The sequence below is a fragment of the Montipora foliosa genome, chromosome 6, assembly GCF_036669935.1.
Source record: "Montipora foliosa isolate CH-2021 chromosome 6, ASM3666993v2, whole genome shotgun sequence".
NCBI classification, from domain to species: domain Eukaryota; kingdom Metazoa; phylum Cnidaria; class Anthozoa; order Scleractinia; family Acroporidae; genus Montipora; species Montipora foliosa.
This window is the reverse complement of record NC_090874.1, coordinates 5,014,981-5,039,980: the sequence shown is the minus strand read 5'-3', so window position 1 is coordinate 5,039,980 and position 25,000 is coordinate 5,014,981. Positions and strand designations below refer to the sequence as shown.

General features: G+C 38.7%; 1 protein-coding gene across 3 annotated transcripts in view; it reads left to right on the top strand.

Annotated features, from left to right (window-relative positions):
* LOC138006427 (histone-lysine N-methyltransferase NSD2-like) overlaps positions 1-21,863 on the top strand; it is a 22,704-nt gene extending 841 nt beyond the window's left edge. Inside the window, exons 2-9 of one of the 3 annotated variants that reach the window (XR_011123900.1) lie at positions 1,766-3,719; positions 8,038-8,246; positions 12,065-12,177; positions 13,764-14,019; positions 16,210-16,512; positions 17,498-17,647; positions 19,945-21,175; positions 21,384-21,863. Coding sequence is in view for 2 of the 3 variants with exons in the window: in XM_068852744.1 (XP_068708845.1) it covers positions 1,766-3,719; positions 8,038-8,246; positions 12,065-12,177; positions 13,764-14,019; positions 16,210-16,512; positions 17,498-17,647; positions 19,945-20,327 (3,368 nt within the window). In the remaining variant the exon portion in view is untranslated. Of the gene's footprint in view, positions 1-1,765; positions 3,720-8,037; positions 8,247-12,064; positions 12,178-13,763; positions 14,020-16,209; positions 16,513-17,497; positions 17,648-19,253; positions 19,459-19,944 lie in introns of all 3 variants that reach the window. The other 2 variants (XM_068852745.1, XM_068852744.1) reach the window with 2 other exon arrangements.
* Positions 21,864-25,000: the final 3,137 nt, after the last annotated feature.

Genomic DNA, 25,000 nt, shown 5'->3' with positions numbered 1-25,000 from the left:
TGTACTTGTTTCTCGAGCCCTTTGGAAATGTTTTGGCGCTTCGCCACATCCGCGATAGAATCCTCTTAGCGCATGATCAGGAATTACGGCAGCTGTCTTGGAGAGAAAATGCGAAATTTCTAAGCTCTAGTAATTTGTTTCCTCGTGAAGTCTACTTGTCTACAAAATATGCCACATAATTTTGTTTTGCACCGAAAAGGGCACATTATTATCCAAAAAAAAAAAAACAGCATGTCTATCAAGATAGGAAGCTTAATTAGTATTCATCCCCACAGTAAGGCACTTTTGTGCCATGAAAAATTGTGGCAGGATTCAGCTGGTGGGGATAAATTTTATTAAGGTTTATTATGATGTTCTGTCAGCGTGTTACAATTTTAATTGAGATTGAGGAAATATTTTAATTGTGAGTCTTCTAAAATTTGGAACAAAATTCATTACAAAGTCATGTTCCAGAATACATGTATGCTTCATTGGGGACATTCATCCTTGCTCTAGTCATTATTTAGTTGTGCTGTTTTCAAGAGCAGGATAATATATTATGTTACGGGGATAGCAAAATAATCTACTAGTGTTCAAAGATGTCCAAAATTGTCAATATTTGACCAAAACATTCACTTGCAGGATAAAAAACGTCAGATTTTTCATGTAAAAGCACTTTGGTGTTTACGAATAATAAAGGTACATGTAGCACTGGTAATGTAACTTTGACATGAAAAACATAAACTTCATCATGTCTGATTGTAAATTTTATTGCTTTTGTTCATAATTCAGTATCCTAATCTGCTTCAATTCCAGGAACATTTTCAACATCAAAATGATTAAAATCATAACAATTTTAAGCTTTATTGCTGGAATTTAATACTTTCTTTTATTTGCATTTAAAACAAAGGAAGATAGGACAGAAATTGAAGTTATGTATAGTTTCAAATATTGCACAAATACATGCATGTAGATAAAGACAGACTTCTTTGTCACTGCTTTGTTTAGTTGCAAGAAGTGTTCGTGATCATTGAAAAATATTATGGATTTGCCTAATGATTTTTAAATTAACACAACTGTTAATCTCTTTATCTATCAAATCACGCAATAACAATTTATTATTCACACCTTATGGTACTGGTGTATCTGTTGAATTTTATTTTACTTTGTCTATTTAGTTACAGTGTATTTAAATATTGCTCACTGCTTCATGTTGATCTCACTGGCTTTTGAAGTTCCCTTTGAAGTTCAAGAGTAATAATTATTGTTTCCAAAACAATATTTGAACTCCCCTGGGTTATCACAACTCATAAATCCTGTTGACAGTTCATCATGATACCTAATGCTTTAACATTGCTCAAAGTCCATGCCTGTGTCTTTTAGCAAAGTTTATTCAGCCATATTTATGATATACGTTTTAACTTAAGCAATGTCTGGTATGAAATGAAATAAACCAACCAAACTTCTAGTAAAACAGAAATCATTAAAATTGCCATGAAAGTGCCGCTTTAGTAGGGCTAATCTAGTATCTTCCTTTTCTTGCTGCATATGTGATTACTAAATACTTTTTTGCAGTTGAGAGTGGTGTCTGTCAAATAGTAAATGGTTATTGCAGTAGCTGTTGCTCTCAGCATTGCTTACGAGCAAAGCGTACACATTGTCATGTTACAGTTGTATTAAACCAGGTTTTGCCTAAACCTAATTTTAAGTAAAACAAAACTGAGAAAAATTAATTTTTGATTCTGGAAACAAAAGTTCTTAATGCTTTCTTTGCCTTTTTTTCCAGGACGACAGAGCTTTGAGAATTCACTTTATGGCAAGCAATTAAAGATTGCTCAAAAACGCGTCTCCCTTTGGGAATCTGCGGTAAGCGTAGCTGAGAAAGCAAAGCCAATGAACAGACATGAACGTCAATTGTGTTACACATTCAAGTATTATGACAAGAATGAAGCAAAAAAGATTGATCCCATGAAACTAAAAAAGTTAAATGGCTTCAGCTCCATGCCTGGCACTGCAACTGTTCCAGATCATTTAAATGGCATGGACAGCGATCATCACCAAAGGACGTGCGATCTCAGTAACGCTGAAACACCAGGGTTTGAACCATTGGCTGTCAGTGGAGTAGGAAATTGTAATGGTAGCTTGAAATGTGCTCAAAAGAAAATTGGTAAGGATAAACTTCCACGAAAGCGAAAACTTGGTTCTTTAGCGGGGGCTTCGAAATCCCCCACAAACCTTGTTGAAGCTTCCAAAATTTCAGAGCCTCCAAAGAAAAGGAAAAAAAGGACTAGCAAACAAGGCAAAGAATTGAATACTTCTCTTGAGTCAGATGTGGCTCCTTACAAGACTAATGACTCAGTCAAATTAAACTTCAGTGACAAATCCGGCACAGACATGGGTCAAAAATGTAGTGGTTTGTACAATACTCCTGATGCTACTCCTCCAAGAATAAATGGTGATATTTCTGCTTTTAGTGCAACAGTGGAAGTGTCACCAAACACTGCACTGAAGTTGAAAATCCGAAAGATCACACCAAAGCAAAATCACATTGAAGGCAAGCGTAAGAGAGGAAGGCCAAGGAAACCTCAATTTGTGATTGTCAGTGAACGTGATGGTGAAAAGGAAAGCGTAAAACGCCAAGTGTTGCCAGGCAGTGCACAGAATGAACAAGTTTCTAATGGTTATGAGGAATCAAATCTTATCTTGGAAGCCAGCTCTGAGGAGAGGCCTAAGAAAAAGCGCATTCCGAAGCCTACGAGAAAGATGTTAAATGCTAAAGAAGCAGCTTTGTTGCCAAGTAAGGATATGCCTGTCGTAAAAGGTAAAAGGAAACATCAGTCAAAGAGTGAATCTTTGAAAGAAGAGGAAGATAAGATTGAAGTTGGCAGTACAAAGTTAAAAACTTTGGAAGAGAAAGTTTCAGTGAAAAGTAAAAAGGTTAAAAAAGTGGAGGATAAGAAAGACAAAGTTTCTGTTTCAGAACCAAATGTTGTCATGGAAACTGAAGGTAGCGTCACATCTTCAAATGATGACACTGGAAGTGTTAAGAATGGTGTAGCTTCTAAAAGGGAAAAGGATGGAGTTTGCATTGTTTGTGAACAGCAGGAAAATCTAATATTTTGCGAGGGGATCTGTGGAAATGCCTTTCATTTGGACTGTATTGGGCTTTCGGTTGTGCCTAAAGGCAAGTTTGTCTGTGACGAGTGTGTGACCGGCAATCACTCCTGCTTTGTGTGCAGACAGGCTGGCAATGTTAAACAGTGCAGTCAGCCACTTTGTACAAAACACTATCATGATGAGTGTGTTAAAAAATTTAAAACTGCAAAGTTTGATAGCGATCGTTTTTTCTGTCCACTTCATTTCTGTAGTACGTGTGTTTCAAACAAGTCTGTAGTGTCTAGAGGACGAATGATTCGTTGTGTGCGTTGCCCAACGGCTTTTCACATCTCTGGCTGTCTAGTGGCAGGTTGTATTCCAATTTCTTCTAATCTGATGGTGTGTTCAAAGCATTTTATACGTGATAAAAGTAAGGCACATCATACCCATGTGAACGTCAACTGGTGTTTTGTTTGTTCGATCGGCGGAACATTGATTTGTTGCGAAAGCTGCCCAGCAGCATTTCACCCAGAATGCATAAGTTATGAGGGCATTCCAGAAGGGCATTTCTTTTGCAAGGACTGTGCAGAGGGCAAACAGCTTGTCTATGGAGAGATTGTGTGGGTCAAGCTTGGAATGTACAGGTGAGGTTTTAACACTGGGTCTTTGTTAGTACCTCTTGAAATTAATGTAAGGTTACAAGGCTGCTGCCTAAGAAAATTTTCCGGGAGCCCTTAGAGCTTCCAACATTAAAAATTAGTAGCCCGACTCATTTTTTAAAGAGCCTAGAATTAATGAACCCAGTTCCCCCTTCCCCCGAACAAAGTGAGGATGAATCACCTTGTGATAAGTTAGGTGCTCGCAAATAAGGCACACCGGGCGACCATAAGGCCGCAGCCTTGGGTTACAGTCAACTCAAAACTCAATCCTCAATCTTCTGTGTTTTCATGAAGCGAAGATAGAGTTTCAAGGGTCAAGTCTGAAGAGGTTCAGGGTTTTGACACTCCACCTTTGTCTGGAAATGTAGGTGATTAGATGCACTCTCTATTTTGGATAAACATGATGATTTGTCTTTTAAATTTACAGAGGACGTACATGTAGTTTTTGAGTGGACATACATGTAGATACAGGGCTTGAAATTAACGAAAACATCCAATTCCATCCAATTTCTGCAATTTTGTGACAAGATAGGAAATTTTAGTCACAAAATCGCCATACTGCATTGTGTTGTCAACGGTTTAGCAAAACAAAATATGAGCCCACAATACTTGTGTGTAATGAAACCACTGAAATTTGCAAATGATCGAAAGAAAGGAGCTGTGTACGTAAACATCGCAGCTAAGTTACACGATCTTCAGATTGAAAGAAAATTCGCGCCGAGAGACAACATAATTTTGTAATTTCATTATTTATTTTAGCAAAAGTAGCAACAAAGTGGTAACTGCTCACCCTTTTGTTTCGGAAGAGCGAATGTGAAAACAAGTCGCAAATTTGCAACTTCTCCAGATATTTTAGTCGCAGATGAGACTGTCTTGGTCGCAATTTCGAGCCCTTAGATCAGTGAGATGTATCATGTTGTTAACTCTCTCACCCCTGAAACAGCCTCCATTTGCAAGTAAAATCTTCTGGTGTCAGGCAGAGTAAAATCTGCGTCCCTCTTAGGAAGGAAGTGTTAAATCAGGGCTGTCAATAAATTTGAAACTAGAAGGCTTACAATTAAAGGTACATGTAAGTTGCCATGAAAGCAAGTTTTTCTCACCAGAATGAGGACAGAAAAAACGTTCTCTCTGTGGTGTGGACACCATGTTTTTTCGTCAGATTAAGTGCAAGACTGGCAACTATTCAGTAAAATGCTCCAGGCGTTCCACACCATTCGCACATACAATTTTGTCATGATTTCTCTTGTTTAATCTTAGTGAAATATGCCATCAGTTCCACTCAAAACGGGGAAAAGAATGTTATGAAAGTGTCTTTGATGATAACTTGCATGTAACAAGTGTAAGATTTTCATCTTGACTGTTGGTAAAATTAGACAAAAGTACAATGTAGCTGGTGGTGTTTACCGGTTACCGGCCCTTATTGACAGCCCTAGTTGGGGTTATCAACGTAATTTACAAAAATTTGGTTTATCAACGGAGTTGATGATGTAAATTGGCCACCGTACAGAGATTCTAAAAGCTGACGTTTCGAGCGTTAGCCCTTCGTCAGAGCGAATCGAGGGATTATGGGTTACGTGTAGTTTTTATAGTAGAGTAGGAGCTACGCTATTGGTGGTAACATGGCAACGTGAAAAATAGGAATATATTAGTTAAATGAATATAACCCTGCTACCCCTGGCCACTCGAAATTCATGTTAGTCTTCCTGCTACTTACAGCATTTTGATGGCGTTTGTGAGAAAAACAAGGGGCTTCAAAAGAAAAAAATTGGGAGGATTTTTTTAAACAATGATTTTAGGAAATGACATTGTGTGGCTCCAGAAAATATCCATACCCCCACCACGGAAGACTTTTTGATTTGCACCCCCCTCCCCCCAGGATTTTCCATTCCTGGGGTGTCTTTGATGACCCCCCTCCCCTCAGGAATTTCCAGAATTTTTTTACTCATAAAAAGGGAAGTGAATTAGTTACGTAATTGCGGTAGAATTTTATTACAACAGTGTAAACATTAAGGTTAACTTTTAGAAAAATATAACACTTTGTTAAGCTCATTTTCCAGCTTAACTTTTAGGTTCTTCGCCATCAACTTTGCAAAGCTTAAACATTTGGGTTGCATGTCGACTGTTTCACGTTTTTGTGCAAACTTCGATGAGAACATTTCACTCACTTAAACAACTTCGCAAAATGATAGTAAATAAAACAGAAACTTACAAGGTTCCTTTGCCTACACATTTTGTAAGTTTCTTCAGGCTGATTCTTATTTAGGGACCACACATGTTGACACGGTAGGTTTCATGAACACGTCGTTGCAAAGGCGATTGTTTTACGAAGAATATTATTGACGCCAAAATAATCCATCATATTTGTAAACTTAGATATGGCGATTTAAGTGCAGTCTTCAAATTTACTGACTCTCCAGCAGTCATTCTCGCCGGTAAATGACACACAGCCTGACTGTTGCTTGCCTTTGAGCCATGGATGGAATCGAGAGGGCAACTGTTATTGTTTTTGGCGCGATTTACTTCCTCCAATGAGTAGTGAAACTCCTGTTTTAGAATTTCCAGTTTGGCATAACGAACTGAACCTCAACAATCGTTTCCCGAGGACGCAATTGCGTTTACTCAAAGAAGAGAAAACTTGACTCCCGGTTCCTGTCCGTAGTCTAAATGCCACCCACAAAAAAGAAAATGTTGTTGCACGCAAGCGTTGAGATGGTGGAAACTTGTGTCTTACTGCATTTTCAATGAGTTACTACCCCCAGTAAAACATGAATCCTATCAAAAATGTGTTTACTGCATGTGAAGGTAGCGAAAAGCGATACGCAAGTGAACGGAAGTGGTGGTCTGACGAAAAAGAGACAAACGGGAAGTGTTGGTTGGACGAAAAAGAGACGAAGCTGGAAGTCTGGGGACAAGATTCCAGTTGAGACCGCCAATTTAAATGTTTTGAATCCGTCCCAAATGAAAGACACATTGTTCTTAGCTTTGGGAGATTGTAGCGCTAGCTAACTCAAAGAAAAACGAACACATTGAAGCGAAAAGGATTAACTTTATCTCAAAACTGACTTTTGTTTCAAAACATCGTCCGATAGTGTGTTTTTGTGCTTCAGGTCAATCGTATGTTGCTTTCAATGTTTTGTATGTGGTTCGTGACCCTTTGGAAAAGTAGTTTCCCATAAAACCCCCCTACCCCCTGGAAATTACTATCTGTGGTGGGGGTATGGATATTCTGGAACCATACATAATTTGTAACAATAGTGCTACACAAGCAGTTCACAGAGTTTTGCCTTGTGACACTGTGTTGCAAGGACGTGGGCTGCATTTTTTTTAATTATAAGAAATTGATTCTGTTTCAGCTTTAGCTCGGTACCCATCAAGAAGTATATTCGAGACCTGAGAGAACTTCTGCGTTTCTAATGCTTTTCTGTTCTCATTGCACCACAGACATCATTATACCTTTTCTGCCATTTTGTAACTACGGACAGCCAACTTGCCACCTCAGTGAAAATTTCCTTGTCTGTGTCATTTTAGAGGAGTGGTATTCCTATCACTTGTAGTATTCTTATCATTACGTATTTTTGATACAGAAGATATTTCTACATTTTAACAGGACCACTTTTAAAACTCGGTAAATGTACTCAACCTGAAGCAAAGTATGTGTTGGTAATAGCGGCAGGAAATGTCCTTTTTTTTTTCCTGTTTTTGTGGCTCCCTGCATGAGTCAGTGCATTTTGTGACCAGAGGTATTTCTTTGTACAAGTACATCCATCATGTAACAATCACCCAAATGGAAGTCATTTTTGTCTGCTTATGAACCAAGTTTGTTGGAGATTTTAGAGTTGTTAGTTATTAATTGCTTGTAGTACAGTGTACTTACTTTAAAGCAGAAAGTGAACAGTTACGGTTAGTTGGCATAACACATTCTGTATAATGAAAATCATATTCGCCAAACTGCTGCTGCTGCTGCTGCTGCATGGGGGCTTGTGGCTGGGTTGCTAGGATTGCACAGTCATGGTAGCAGTCTAAGTGCTGACTGGCAATAGTGGAAGCTCCTGGTCTCCATGTAGAGGCAGCTTAACTTCTTGGATATTTTGGTGTTCCAGCAGCATAATGTAGCAAAAAGCCTCTTGTGTTGGATTTATGGGTCAGCCTGAAAGTTATATATCACTGTTTATGGGCTTCACTTTCATCTCAACAGGGGATGGTTTTACATCGTCTGTTTTATTCCAAGACAAATGACTAGACTTTTTGATACCAACATGATTTTAAAAAAAACCATTTTTACTTTTTGTAATATTCTTGTTAGGTGGTGGCCAGCACAGATTTGCAATCCACGTGATGTGCCAACCAACATCCAAAACATGCGTCATCAGCCTGGGGAGTTTCCTGTCCAGTTTCTTGGGTCCCATGACTATTACTGGATTCACAGAGGTCGTGTGTTCAGCTATCAGGAGGGAGATAAGGGTTCTGCTGATTCTGGCAACAACAAAAATCTGGCAAAAGTGTTCAAAAGAGGCAAGTTTTCAAGACGATTTTTTGGTTTTGAGCTTTTAAGCCCCTAAAAGCAAACCCCAGTTTTTGCAAAAATTTTAAAGGGTACCATGAACACCAGTAGATAAGCTGCACTTTTTTACTATAAATTTTTTTCCAAAATTTGGGGTGCGGCTTATCTACGAGAACATCTGGGATGAAATCTGAAAAGTATGTGTTAACTACCTTATTATAGGAAATTAATGAGAATTGATCTGAAAATAAGACATATTTTTTTGTGCAAATGGCTTATTACCTTCATGGAGATTTTCTAAAGTCATTCCCTTTTCATTTACAGTTTGGCAGTCGTGGTCATGTTAAAATGCAGATCATGCAGATTACAGATTGTACAGATTGAGTACTTTTTCATTTGGTATAAAACCAGAAAAAAGGTGCTCAAGCCTGCAAGTAATTTTTTTTTTGCTATTAGCCTGTCATATGCCAGGCCAGGGGCAAGGTTTGACTGGACATGCAGCCACCATGATCGGACAAAAAAAAAATTCCTTACTTATCAAGTGGGATGCCTGTAGCAGACCACTTTCTAAATTGCACGGCATCTTATTTTCGTCTCATTTTTCTTTTTTAATTTTTAAAAACTTTTTCAAATGGTTCAACTCTTTTGCATTGTCTGTATCCATTAGCAGCCAAAACATGGTAGCCTTCTATTTGATTGACACTAAAATCCTTGGGTTTTGTGATTGAATGCAAGGTCGTATGAAGTAAATCAGTTAACATTAAGTCAAGATTCATGTGGGAAGACACCACTGTTGCTATTCGTATTATCGTTCAGTTGCTGTCAGAGGAAATTTAATCTCTCAAGATTCCATTCAAATATCTGAAGTTCCACAGGGAAATAACTGCTCTTCTCCACCAGACGAAGTATCAATAAAGAATCAAAATAACCGCAGGCGATGGTCACACATGACAGGGTTCGGGCAAAAATTAATGTGAACACTTTGTCAAAAACACGAAATTCCTTGGAACATTCACCAGGTTTACATATGATAGGCGACTCATTGAACCCAACTAGCATAATAGTACTCTGATATTTCTTGGTGACCAATTGAAGCTCATGAATACAAGCCACGAGTTTTCAGAAGTTTCTTCAGACCAATGTATTAAAAATTAATGTTTGAAATATTCACCTGCACGTGTATTTTCCCACGCCGTGAAGCACAGACAGAAAATCAATGGAGAATGGAAATAATGCGACATCTTTTTCGAGGCATAGTATTTATTTTAAGCAAATTGGAACAAAATCATTGTTTAAGATAGGCTAAATTTTTGCGCACTTTCCTAAAGCATTTTACTGCCATTATGATTAAAAGTTGATTTTGTCTACTAAATTCAGCTCACTTATTAAATTTTCTTCTTTTACATTAACCCATCGACACCTACACTGTAAACCGGCCGTAATGTTAACTTCTAATTTAGTTATTGATCAGAAGTTGCAGTGAGGAACGTAATTTGAGTCCCTAAAAATTCGCTGTAAAACTGGTCGTAAAATCTTATCAGTCTGATAAAAACAAAAAAAACCATGCATTTGTGGAACCGTACCCTTGTTGATTCCACAGGACATTGCAGCGTTATTTAATTTAAGTCAATGTAAATGAGTTTTCGGAAAACACTTCGCACGAATTTGAAATCTGAACTGTATGAATATGGGCAGGAGTGTTAAAATTTTTGGCCTAGCATTACTAGTAAGACAACATGAAATGCATGCTGCAAATGAAACTTAGCCATTATGCATTGTGGCCATAATTATATTAATTAGAGACCACCTTCGCATTTGGCTTTCTTAAGTGAAGAAACATATTTGTTTCGCATTGTAACAGACGACCCCAGTCAGACTGATTGTTTGCCAAGCAAAACCTTAAATTTCCCGGACAATTGCCGATGGCTGACGCTGGTGTAATTTGCAGGCTTGTGCTTGATGTTGACATGTAATGTCCCTTTATTTGTAACAATAAAGCCAAACAATACATTTTGCAACACGCACAGGAGACGCTTGATGTTTCTTTTTGTATTTACCTAAGAACGCAGATTATGCTGATTGAGTATACTTTATTACTTGTCTCTTTTTCAAACAAGAACGCTCCTAAGATGGTCAACGCTGTTTTCACCATATGCAAGCTTTTTTAGTGTTTCAGCTTCTAATGCAAGGTATCCTGAAAGTCAAATACACAGTTCAATGGATACTCCAACCAACATCGCGAAAATTAGCAATGTTGATGCATGTTCTGTGTAGTTTCACGAGCAATGTCATTTTTCATTGAAGTCGTAAAGTATGCTGAGCATCCCATGGGAATTCAATTTTTGGCAGCAAGGAGTGACCCAATTTTTGCTTGGGCTGTCTCCGAGGTGAGGGGGTAGGAGGGTAGCCTCTTATTGAACATACCTAACCTGTCCATCAGTCGTCTACATTTCTTCGACACGGATTGATATTCATTGATTCAATTGTTTTTGTTATGCGCATGCTCCCGCATCGTAGATGTACTCATTGGTACTCATAAAATCTGAAATGCTAGTCTTGGCCCAGTACCAGGACGTAAATTTACGTCACCTCCATGTGACGTGTCATGCTATGTGATCACTCAAGATGTGCAATCTCCCAAGACCAATACGCTCAGTCTCACGACAGGAAATTTGTACTCCAATCCAAAGGTAGCTAGAATTCTTTACTTTAGGTAATTACAAAACGGAACATCAAGCGTCTCTGGTCCTGTACGTGTTTCAAAATGCATTGTTTGGCTTTATTTTTACAAAATTAATAAAGGGACATCACTGATGAAGAGCCCCGTTTCCTGGTTACCAAGTGAAAAAGTACTCAATCTGCATATATAATCTGCGTTTTATCATGACTGGTTGTAGTTTGGCAGTCTCTCGCCTTGCTCGAATCGAAGAGTTTCGCGAGGGTGACTTGAGCAAGTCTAATCTTCATGGAGAGTCTAATTTCATCATCGAAATACGGTGGAGTTTTCTCTTTAATTAGAGGAATTTTTTTTTTCATGTTACATTATTTTGCGATTTTAAAGGTATTAAACTATTCCGAAAAACACCCAGAAATCTTGTCATGCAAAACAAGCCTTTCATACGTTGAATTTTGCCTTTTCTGCCACGTGTGATTACTCAATCTGCACAGCAAGCAAATTATGCGGGGATAATGCACTTGTATTTTGCGTGTAAATCTGCAATGTTGCATGCATTTTACGTGCTTCTAGGTGCTGCTATTCCTCTGGCCAGTACGTATAATAAGGTAAACAGCAACAGATTTTGCATAAAATTATGATAACTGGTTTCTGTTTTTTTTTGTGTGCCAGTGGCATGTCACTTTCACGGAGATCAGTCAACCTTGGGAGAATCAGGCAGTCTTCGAGAACTCGCATTTTAAATGGCATACGGTTTCTCCATTGTTTACAATTTTGACTGGAAATATGTCAAAGAAATTATTGACCTCCCTTTCACAAGCAAAGCCGTTTTTTTTTTCCTGTAACAAAATACCTGGTTACAGAGCAAAGTGCATGAACAAACAAAAATCCACTCAAGGAGCTTTCAATATTTAGCAAGCTTTCAATTAAAAAAATGCTGGGGAAAAGTTCACAAACAAAGCGACATTATTCTGTATATAATTATACAGTTTGAAGGGCTGTAATGTTTATTTGTTCTTCTGTGGCCCGCAAATGGAATGATCGATATAAGGTGATGCAGAGCTTGTAAACTCAGGTTGCAGCTTATCTACCAGTGTTTATGGTATGTTATTTGAACTTTAATTATATTAACTTTTCACTGGTGTTTGTGTCCAGCTCTTGCTGAGGCAAAAGAGAAGTATGCTGAATGGAGGACAGCACAGGAAAACAAAGCAGAGCAAGATCTTCAAAAAATGTCAAAGAAGCCGGCTCCATACAAACACATAAAGGTCAGAAAATTAGAATAGAGCCTGATGGAAAACTACATTTTAAGACCACCTGCCCAATAAGCAGTAGACCCATGAAAAGCTCTCGTGTAGTCTTTTTATGGGTCAGCTCTCACCCAGTTTTCCACTTACCCTTGGTGTAAATACCACCTACTGACCTAGTTCCACAGTGGTAGTGAAATATATACCTGGCATTCTTCCCCTTTACTCGTCTCAGGCCATAATTATATTGTAAATTCGGAGGTTTCATTGAGGACAGGATAGCAAGCAAATTAACTGGTTGTTGAAATGACTTTGTTTTGATCAAGTGTAGTTACTTTCTTTGGCTAAAATATGACAAAATGCGCAGCTGCAAAACTTGGTTGACCTAGGTAACCCATTGACTCCCAGGGGTTCCCCATTGACAGGTAAAATCGTCTGGCGTTAGACAGAGTGAGATACTAAGTCTGGCCAGTTTAGGCTGGTTTGGGCATCAAAGGGTTAATTGAACTAGAAAAAGGCTCCATGTAGGAGCTTTAACTTTAGTACAACTTGAGAAAAAAGGGTTCATCGACCGAATGCATAAATAGCAGCCAAAAAAATATTCTTTTGTTCATAATTATGCTAATTACATGTAGAGTCACTAGCCTCGTTTGCATGGACAAATAGAAAAGAATTGTTGCTTGAAAGCGAGGTTAGCGAGTCGAATTAGCACGTAAGCAAAAATAAGAATACATTTTTGGCCGGCATTTTTATGCATTCGGTCTTTAAGACTAGCTGACAGGCAGGCATAGATATAATTATGTAGATAGCCGAGATTCATATCCCTTTTGACTTGCATTCAATTATTCCTTTTTTTATGTTAATACTTGTAATTTCACTTCCATTTGTAGACAAACAAAATAGATTACAACAAAGTTTAAGATAGGATCCAGAGAATGACAGTGAATAGTATTTCCCTCCTCTGAACCATTACCTGCATTTCCTATGGCAGAGGCATGCAGCCTCGGGAGTAAAAGCAAACAGTAAGAAATGTTTTGAAGCTTGCTTCAAGGACAAAAAACATGTTACAGCTTTTGCACTCTTTGCAGTCTATGCTTACATCCATTCATTCAACTTGCATTACACCTGCAAACAACTAAATCACCCATTCATGTTTCACTGCACACACACCAACTTGACTTGAAGCCAGATGATGGCACTTAGTTCCATCAGTTCCTATTGCTTGGTCAGCATATGGGATTGACATCATTGTGTAAAACAATAGCGGGAACTCAGTCATCCAAATTCTTCTTTTTTGACAAAATTATTGCCCAAAAATCATTCTGATAAGGTGGACGGTTATTCCTTTCAATACTCGAACCAGCATTGACTGTTATGAAGGGTTTTGAAAACAAAGAGACTCTTTCATGGGCAGTGCTTGGCATGGAGGCAGATTTGTAGCTTTATTCCAGTATCTTGATGGATGACCCTTCCCCTTCCCCTTCCCCCATGGGGGTGTTTTTCAGTCTAGGGCTGGTTACTTAAACTAAAAGCCAGTGGATATTATTACATACACCCATCCTCCACGTAGCAGTGCATTTGTTAATTACCATTTTTTTCCATGAAAGGTAAACAAGTGCACAACAGCCATACGCATCCTGATTGATCCCTCTGAGCTTCCTGTGTGTGACTGTTTGCCTGACAGTGAAAATCCTTGCGGGCCTGAGTCAAACTGTTTGAACCGCATGCTTCAGTTTGAGTGCTACCCACAGAGATGCCCAGCAAAGGAAAACTGTCACAATCAACGGTTTCAGAAAAGGCAGTATGTAGCTTGTGAACCTTTCAGAACATTACATCGTGGCTGGGGGTTAAAATGCAAAGAAGGTGAGCTATTTGCAACATTCAAACCAATGATGAAAAAGAAAAGTAATCCTTGCACCTACCTGGACCATTTCAAGGCCCACCTTCAACCGACAGGCTTTTTAACCGTTTGTTTTTGTTATGGAAATTCGCATTGCTTATTGTAGCAATCTGATTGGATGAATTTCAGCTTTGGCTGGATTTTCGTATATGAAAATTGTTCCATAGCATGCACTGCCTGTTGGTTTACGGTGGGCCTTTAAGCAAGTTTCTCTTATAGGCACCTGAAAACTTCAGGTGGCTCCAGTGGGACAATCCATGACATCTGGAGCAATAATATTCCCTACCAACCAAGTTGGGAGCAGGGCAGTTTATTGGGCAGGACTCCTTCGTTCCCACGAAGGACTCAATGCAAGGATTACTTAGAATTTTGTCCCGCACTTCAAATAGACTTTCATTCAAACCAATGGATTGAAAGAAGTTGATTGGGAAATTTCAATTGTCTCATAGAGTAAATGGGCTACCAGTATTTACTGTTAGAGAGATTTGTCTTTAAGGAAACTCTTTAATATTCTTTAACTCTACATGTAGGTTTAGATGGAGCATCAAACCTCATTCTTTGGTCAAATAGAACACAGCTAATTTGACTTCCCATGCCAATTGAAGCGTTTCGGTACTTCACATAACTTTAACCCATTGACTCTGCAGGCTGCCCAGGAGGCCTCCTGTTGATGAGTAAAATGCTCTGGCGTTAGAGTAAAATCTGTTAAGTCTCACTCCCAGGGGCCAATGGGTTAATGGATTTCTTGTGCATCGTTAAAGGTGCCCTGTTTGCACTTGTACAGGTGGGCCACACCCATTTCTCTTCCTTGTGCAGTCGTAGACCACATCACAACCAGTTTTTCCACTCTTCAGGACCCTCTAAAACATTGACTCTGAAGGAGAGAGTTTAGCAAACCAAAAGATTTAGTTTTAGACAAGTGTAGGGAACTGTTGAGTGGAAAGAGTTTTTTGAGTTGATAGACCTTAAACCCTTTCCCACTAAACATTGATGCTTACAGATTTTACTCTGCCTAACCCCAGATGATTTTACTCGTCAATAGGGCCTCTTTGGGGGTTAAAGGGTTGACTTCTAAGTCCACTCAAAAACTGTCCTCTTTATCGCATTGGCTCCTTAGGACGCACCCAGTTGACGAGTAAAATTGTCTGGCATTAGAGGAGTAAAATCTGTGAAGTCTCGCTCCCAGGAGTCAATGGGTTAAAATATTGCAGAATGACAATTGACCCTTTTACAGTTGTAGCTAAGTTACCTGGCCTAAGAATGGAAGCTAGGCTGCCGGTGACCCTGTTTTGTTACAAAACCTCTGTGCTTTTCTTATGTAAACCTTTGACTCCCAAGCTACAATTGTAGCCTGAACCGTCCATACTTAGTATTTTACTCTGTCTAGCACCAGACGATTTTACTCGTCAATGGGGAACCCCCAGGAGTCAATGGGTTAATCACTCACTCACTCTCTGTCTCACTCATGTCCCCATTAATGTAGACTTATTACAATAGACCTTATTCACGATGCCTGCCTTGTTGGATTTGCTACTATCATGCAAATTAGCTACACACTTCTCAGGGGGCAAACAACACAAGTTCTAGAGGTTATCACGAACATCTTAGCCACACAGATGATTTGTTTCACATTCATTGAATGTTTATCACCTAAGTAGTAAAATGGAATGATTACCCAAGTTACTTCGATGTTTTTTTAAGTGAAAAAGTTAATGAGCAGATAATGAAGTAGAAATTCAAAATGTCAAAGGGAATCAAAGATTTAAAATTACTATAAAAGGTACTTAATTCTAAATTCTAAAATGTACTTCTAGCAATGTTATTTCAATATTTTGACAAGCCGATTTTCCGCAATTTGCCTTTTTTTCCAATGTTTGCCCCCCAGCATAACCCATGGCTAATTTGCATGACAATTTGAAAACCAACATGGCGGCTATCGTGAATAAGGCCCATTACAAGAACACAATTTACATGATAAAAGCAGTGAGGTCTATCAATTCAAGGTCACTGAGCAAACAGCTGTAAAATGGCCTATTCTGCAATTTAATTTGAACATGTCACTGGTATACTACATGTATGACTGTCAGCTGTCATCTCCACAAAAATAGGAATTTTACACAATAGTTTGTTTGTATTATTTCCTTTTATTTTAGATGTGAAGAAGGGCCAGTTTGTTATTGAATATGTTGGAGAGCTTATTGATGAGGCCACATGTCAAGAACGCGTACAGAAAGGCGAGGATATCACCAACTACTATATGCTGACAATAGACAAAGATTGCATAATTGATGCTGGCCCAATGGGAAATCTTTCACGCTTTATGAATCACAGTTGTGATCCAAACTGCGAGACTCAAAAATGGACTGTGAACGGAGAAGTTCGGGTGGGACTTTTTGCCTCACGAGAAATAATGGCAGGGGAAGAACTGACATTTGATTATCAGCTTGATTGTTTGGGTAAGGGTTTGGTTTTTTAATTAAAAGGAGGTAAATTCCAGGGTTATGTATGAATATCTAGATTTTTACTGGGTAGTACTATCGAAATTGTGGATGATGTTTTATGAACCTTTTTGTCATCGAGAGATTCCTGATGAAACAATGTGTTGATGAGTTTCGTTATGGGTGTTTAAGCTACAATGAAGGTAGGTCAATGTGCAATTATATGCCCTCACAAAAAAAGATGTATCCTCTGAGCACATATTCATGGTAAGGGCCTATGTAGCAAGTAGCTGGAAGTCAATTTTGATGACGATGACAATTAGGGGGAGGTGGAGTAGGTAGAGTATTTCTCTCTTGGTTTCAAAACCCGACAAATGATTAATAATTGTGTTCAAACTTTCAATTTGTCAGGTAAAAATGATTTTCATAAGAAAAAATTGATGGTTAGAGAGGCTGAATCAAATTCAAAAGATTAGTATATCTTCCTGCAAAGATGGTGTTTTTTTTCTTTGAGAGGTTTTTGATTTTATTATTTGATGATTCTGCTGGAAAGTGGTTTTTTTCTTTACTTAATCAGTTGCTTCCTTTTCTCAAGGCCAGTGAAACAACTGGTGAAAATAATGTACTGGTATATTGTTCTTAAAAAAAGTTTGAAAATCCCAGCATGCAAACTATACCCACACTACTGTCTTTCATATTCTGTACCATCCCTTAGTGAAGATGAGTAACTGCAGTTACCCTAACCAAAACATTAAGCAAGCCCTAACATTTGTCTCACTGTTGGAAATAGTTGACAGATGTTTAGTCCAATGGGAACACTGTGTTGGATATCAAGATCGATTTTGATTCTAATTATGTGTAGTTCTGAGCTTAAGTGAACTTTAACACTGGTTAACTGTGGGTTACTGGTACAATGCCCTATTCACTTATCTGGGCTGCCTCCTCCAGGGAAGGTCCTCAAGGCATTTGAAAGCTTGCTTACTTACTTCATGAATTTCGAAAGGTAACGAGAAGAAGAAGTGTCACTGTGGAGCAAAGAATTGTAGCAGTTTCCTTGGAGTGAGACCTAAGAATCAGATCCAAGAAGACAAAGCCCGGAAGACTGGAGACAAGAGGAAAAAGAAGAGGATAAAAAAGATCATTGTGAAAGAAGGTATGTCATGTGGTGACATTACAATATTATTGGGCTGGTAAAGTGAAGAGGATCACGAAAAAGAAATTAATTATTTACTTTTTTAATTATTATGTTGTTGTCAGCGGTGGTGGTGCGTCTTCCACCACTTCAAAACTAATGATTTGGTTTCACACTGTCATCAATCACGGTGGCAGAACAGATTAATGGGCCGTGTTTGTTTTGGTAATTGGTTGAATTCTGTTGAAAAAGGGAAACTGTTTTGATGCACAAGCCGTAAAAGAATTCCAGCTGGCAGCCATTTATCCTACAATAGGACCAAACTAGTGCAATTCATAGGTCTGCCCCCAATTTGATAAATTGTTTTCATTTGACTGTTCAAAAGAATAATAATTATTCCATGTTGAAACAGTTTATAATGTGAAATCCGAAATAGATCAGGCCCCTTGCTTAAGCAGCAGTTATGCAGAGTCATTTTCAAATCCTTACAGTTTCATGAGGTTGAAACAGTGTTGAGAACAATGTGGTTTGGAAGGTTTTAAGGTTTTACTGTCATGCTGATTTTGCATGCTGGCACAATTACTTGACAAATGCAGTATGGAATGGTGTTTAAAAGTTGTCGGACACACAATCTATTTCTGGATTTTGTGTGACCAGAAAGAATTGCATTTTGTTGGTGATGAGTTGTTAAAATACACTGTGTGGTTTCACCATGCTAAATCTTCTAGAGCAAGGCAATTTCTTGCCCAAATAGTAACCAGATTTTGAAAAACTATCATTGATGTGGTTCTGCAGTTTACATGACAGATGAAATGGAATGGCTTTTGAAACTTTCCACTTTGGGCAGTGTTTCAAAACAACCTAGTAGTTTCAGTGGTGATCTTGTTTGGTGTGTCATGTACGCTATACACGAAAAGCCCGACGACATCAAAAGCAATGAGCTTACAAATGAAAATATGTTCATGTAAATGCTGCCTTACTTATTTGTAAATCGAATACAGTTTTCAAAGTAAGAAAATTTTGAGATAGAAATGGCAAAAAAATGTCCAAGGCTGGTGATATTATCCTCATCGAAAAACTTATAACTTTTGTTGAAGGGCTGTGGACATGCATGCCTAAACGTTCCCCTTTTTCTGCTATTAAGTGTTGCATAAAATTAATTTATACAGTCTCTAAGTTCGTTTGTTTTACCTTGTATGTAACCTCTGCATTTTGGTAACCTCTCGATAAAACAAATACCTACTTTACGAAGGTTTAAAAACACCAGGAAGTTAAACGTTAGGTGTAGATAGGATATGCAGACTAAAAATCTGAAGCTAATCATTAATTTTTTCATATAAATGTAAATAAATTTGTTTGCAGAAGCTTAAAAAGTAATGCTGGAAAGGGTTCTTTTAAGAGTTAAATTTTACTTTAAAATATTATTTTTCTCCCAACTTTTAAACAGCGATAGACCACTAATTAGTGACATTTCCTTTTTGTTCATGTTTAAAAGGGTATCTCAAATAGTGAGCATGTAGACAAAAGAATAATTTATTGAGCCCTTCACCTATTCATAGCGTCTAATTTAAAGCATACAAATCTGAACTTTCTTGAACTAAGGCAAACATATCTTGTTTGCCTTCAGATTTGCCAGTTTCCATCGAGCATCGCAAGCGTCCCCCTCCTCTTCCTGCCGTTCAACATGAAGTCACTAATGAACTTGGCTCAAGTTGTAATACCACTGACCAGGCGTTAAAGCTCACTGGCACATCACCTCTGAATAGTGCATTACCGTGGACTTACTCCCCTCTTCAGCCTGGTTTGACCATAAGCAATAGTGCCTAAACAAGGTGTGCTTTTTGCCACATAAAACTTGTGTTGTAAGCAGAATAATATTAAGACACTTGACTTGTATTTGGTCACCTTAATGTTGGTTTTTATTTTAATTTTAGTTAATTTTAAAGCTTGAATTGTAATGGAAGTGCGCAAACGAATCTAAATCATTTTAAACTAGTTGTGTGAGAGCATAAATTTTCAAGTTGGACTTTGAAAACCCATGTAAAACCAGTAACTTGTTAGTGCCGTAGTTTCTTGTAAACTTTTTTACTCTTCATGGAAATAAAACCACAAGGAAAAAATCCCACTTCAATAAAAAGAGCTTTTTTAGTACAATGAGCTTTCTTGCCTTTCATTCAAAACTGGCCTGTGAAGCTTCTAATAGCAAGATCAAGGAGGGTTAGGTCTGGCTCAGTGCATTCTGTAATTTAAACATGGTGATTGTGGGAATTACTCTTTTACAAGGGGTAAATCTAATGTTAGTTTCTAACGCTTTTTAGTTCATGAGGACGAATGTTTTATCTGTGGTGATGGCGGTGAACTTCTGATGTGCGACAAGGTAGGCTGTAAAAAGTGCTACCATAAAGGTTGTCTTGGAGGGGACGTGGACACTCGTGGGAAGTGGATCTGTCCGTGGCATTTCTGTGACGACTGTGGCAAGTGGGCAAACATTCTGTGTTCTGAGTGTCCAAACTCTTATTGCAGAGCCCATTCTTCGGGTCAAATTACTGAATTAGCAAATAGTATTTATGTTTGCTGTGACCACGTAGTCACGAGGCACAAGACCTTGCCAAACCACGCTGAGGAGGACCAAAAGGATTATGGCAAAGAAGCCAGCACCAGTGGAACCAGTGGCAAATGTACACGTGTTGGTTTAGAATAGATTTTCTTATCGTTTTAAAATTGAGAGATCATTTTAGCTTGTAGAAAACGCTTTATTTCTATTTTAATAATAAACGAGCAGAGAGGGGTGAGAAGCCAGAAAGCAATCCATGTGAATAGGCCATTTTTAATATTGCATGCATCTACCTGGGCCCTGGTTGTTTGAAAGCTCCATTAATTAACTCCAAGCGGTGAGAACAACCAAGGCAACCAATTTTGGCCGTTGAAAATACCTTTAAATGACATTTTTGAGGAAAATAAAAGTCTAGTAGAAAATTTGAGACCAAGGTCATCTTTGACCGGTAAATAAATTGCCATTAATCCAGAATTGCCTCAATTGGTCTTCAATTTAAAGGGAACGTCCACTAAAACAATTTTTTCCAATGAAAGTATCCAAAATATATGAATTTCAAAGACGCTTGTTTTGGTTTTCAAATTTCCCGGGCGCCGCCATCTTGAATAATTGCGGAAAAGTTTGGCCTTCTTGTAGTACGAACCTCAGTGCTTTTCGCATGTAAATTAAGACTATTTAGCGTAAGATTAGCATTTGTAAGCAGGTTGTCTGGTGTCACTGCGCATGGAACTACAAATGGCCTATGGGGATGTGGGTGAATTTTCTCACGCTGTTGAAAAAATGTGCTGTGGGATAAATCCGCTTCCAGAGTTAAATCACGGTCAGCAGAATCACTGATGACTTTCTTTTTATCAATGAACATTTTATTGTATTGTCACTTACCAATTTTCGTTGAGTGAAGTTGAATAGGATTGGAAGACTTGATAGCAGATCGTGGAGAGAGTTGCCAGACGAGGGAAAAGGCATTATAACGTCGTCTGGCATCTGCTCAAGAGGTCTTTTGCAACTAACGATCACATGGTACAAAATCCGCCATGCTGGAGGGCAAGCTCATTATTATTCCCCCACTGGGATATTAAAACAAAGGCAAGTCAAGCCTGACTGGTTCAGGTCTCTTTGTTTTAATGTCCCAGTGGGGGAATAATAATGAGCTTGCCCTCCAGCATGGCGGATTTTGTACCATGTGATCGTTAGTTGCAAAAGGCCTATTATCTGTAATGTACCCTTGTCGAATTTCATTTATTATTCATTCACTGTATTTGCTAAGCTGAATAGAAATACCTCCTATATTACAGTCTCAGCTGTTTTCAAAGCTCAAAGTTCAGATACAAGGAGGCACTCCTTGCAAATTTTTTCGTAGAATGAGGTTTTGTCAACTACCAGCTGAGATTGCCGATCAAAAGCTATATTTTGAATGAATAATAAGGAATCCTGTCTTTGTGATAATTAGAACTCGAGAAACGATTGTCTCACATGGCTTTAGTGGGGAATTATTACATTTTAAACGATTCGTTCACACGCCTTTTGTTTTAGCAGAAGGGCGAGGTATTGGATACATGATAGGTACAATGATAAACCAGAATTTAAAAAAAGAAGGTTGTTGACAAATTATTTCAGCGTTTATACGCAGGCCCTGACCGGTGTTGAGACAGTAGGGTTTGTCAACAAAAATTCTTTTTTCTTCACATATCTCATACGAGCCCATTTTATTTATATGCAGCGGAAATTAAGAACGTATCGACATAAACTCCCAAACAAGCACATTCTGCCAGTCAATACATGTGTTGTACTGATCTCCTCCACGAGTTCCAAGCTGGACATTAGTGGAGGCAAGGAGTAATCATTTAGGTTTCCTTAGGTTGATAAACATTTTCGTATAGTAAATTTTCAACGATTAAAAACGCGGTGCTTTAATTTCTTTCGATAAACGCGTCTAATTGTTTTTCTCTTTTTTGTGAACGTCGGTAGAAAAAAGGAACGAAGAATTTCCAAGTATAGAAACGAACTTGAACAACTAGTGGCAATTTCACCGCGAGAGAGTTCGTTGAAAAACAGTAGAGTTGGGGGGGGGGGGGGGGGTAAGGGGGTTGTAAGATTGGACTCTGGGCTTGCAGAGTCTAAACGTGTATTTTTATGTAAGATTCTATTTTGTCGAAATTGTAAGGGATGTTCTAGTTTGGAATAACACTTCTGCTTCGTCTTGCTCCTTGTGCTGATCTGTTTGTCAAATAACAACGTCCGTGCTCTGTAATTAAAATTGAATTTGATTCATCTCCGAAGGCTTGTGTCGTGAACCCTTTAAGTTAATGAGGTTTAGCTTTTAATTAAAGAAACTGATGCTGAGGGAGTGAAACAGAAATCGGTTTTTCAACTGAGTTGATGTGGTATAAGAAACGACTACCGTAAAGAAGTTCGAGCGTCGGCTTATGGTTGGAACGTTAGCTTCTGAATTTCTTTATGGTGGTCAATTTACCACATACTCATTTGATATTCACGTTCATCTTTGATAGCAGTTTGGTACCCCTAACAGGTCTACTTAACTAGAAAAAAAATTGCGAAAAGTACTCACCATTTGCAAGCCACGAGAAATCAACTGTGACAACATTACATGATGTTTCGATGACTTCTTTTCATTATTACCAAGTGTGGAGTACTTAAAGTGCTACGGTGACGAAATTTGCATCTTCCCCATCTAAGCCCTCAAATACAAAGTAAAACAAAGCAAAAACGGTAGATTTGGAAACGCAAGTTTCCCTCCGTAGATAAGCCCCTTCGGATATATAAGCCCCTCGACAAATATAAGCCCCGGGGCTTGTATTTTCGGAATGTTGCTGTATTCAAATTTTTAAATGATGCAAATTAGCTAAGTGATGACGCCATAAGCTCAACCAAATTTTGATCAAATATGCTGAAGAAAGATATCTCAGCCAATTTGTATCAGAAATACTTGATTCTTTGCAGTAAGATTCTAGTATATGTTGGTTAATCTGCGATCAGGCGTACTTTTCTTTAGGACACGAACGGGTACGCGGTACACCTGATACCATTCGTATTCTCAGTCTTGGACTGGAACTAGCTTGCAATGGAGGCTAATGCGGGGGAATATATTAAAAAGTATTTGCATTTGAAAAGATTCCCAGCATTAGCCTCCATTGCAAGGTAGCTCCAGTGCAATACCGAGAATACGAATGTGGTCTATTTCCTACAATTTCTTATCGAGTCGACTGCTCCCCACCTGTCAAAAGTACGGCGGCCTGGAAGGGACATGATACTTTTTTCTAACTCGTGACTTTTTTTTTCAATTCGCGACTTCTTTTTCCTAATCGCGAGTTCTTTTTTCAGCTCGCGACTTTTTTTTCCACCATGCGACTTTTTTCTTTTCAACTAGTCGCAAATATTTTGCAATTCGCGTCTCTTTTTTTTTGTGTGTTCTTTTTTTTTTTTTCTGGTTTCCTGCTGTCGAGACAATGCTTCCTTGGGCTCCTGTTATCAAGTGCTTAGGACTCAGTGCGTTAAGCTTGAGTATCATCAGTGTTCACAAAACAGGTAACGCCCAAATGGCAGGTTTAACAATTACAGTTATAATTGGTGGAACCTGTTTCCTTCTCCTCCATCCCTTCTCGTGCCAAGATTACTTTCCATCTGCTCTCGAGTCGCCAGACAACCGAGATGATCTCATAGCTATGTATTCGGTCTTGGCCTAGTCTGCACAGATATTTTTTCTTTTCTGGCTCGTTTTCATGGTGTTTGTATTAGTCTACGACAACTCAAGAGAGTTCTTAGGTGCAAAGGTCTTTGTCGAAGGAAGAGATTTACCTGTTTGCATGATGTCAAAAATGCTATGGGAAGCGAAGTCTCTGGTAGTAGCCATTCCATTGGATATCGTCAAATGCACCAAAGGCTTCTAACAGATCACTGCATGGTGGTGAAAAGGGAAACAGTACGAGTCATCAGAAAATACCTTGACCCAGAACTTGTGTTTTTGCCTTCAAGACGGGTATTTCGGAGACGGACAGTATTCCGTTCAGGGTCCAAACTACATGTGGCACCTGGATGGCTTCGACAAAGTAAAACCCTTTGGATTTGCCATTCATAGTGCTATTGATGGTTATAGCCGTCGTATTCTCGGGCTTAAGGTTGGCCAGACTAACAATGACCCAAGGCTAATAGCAAGCTGTTATCTATCCTGTACGCGGCAGATCGGAGGCGCGCCAACTATTTTGCAAGGCGATAGGGGACAGAAAACAGGCACGTCGCAGCTATTCAGCGTTTCCTTCGTCGTACCTCTTGTGATGCTCTCAGTGAAATGAACAGTTTCATGTACGGTCGTTCGGTTTCAAATCAGAGAATTGAGGCTTGGTGGTCATTTTTGCGTAAATAAGACACCGACTGGTGGATTTAATTTTTTAACTGAGAATTGAGAGATTCAGGCCAATTTGACGACAACAATCTACTTCACGTTGACTGTCTCAGGTTTTGTTTCTCTTTATTAAATCAAGATGAATTGACTCGAATTTCACGGCACTGGAATTTGCATAAAATTCGCCCGTCCACAAACGCAGAATTGCCACCAAGGTCGTGCAGATGTCCTATTCTTTCTCCCTCAATCACAAAACACCTTGGATTGTGAAACGGAGGACATTGAAACACAGGTAACCCAGGCTCACTGTGTGTTGGTAAATATAGAGAACATATGAGGCGACGTTTAGGTCTGAAAATTTGCTAGAAAATGGAAATAAAAATCGATAAAACTTACCATGTTGTGAGCTGTTGTTGTCTTTAATACGTACACGAAGTTTAGGGAAAAATGGTCCCCGTTC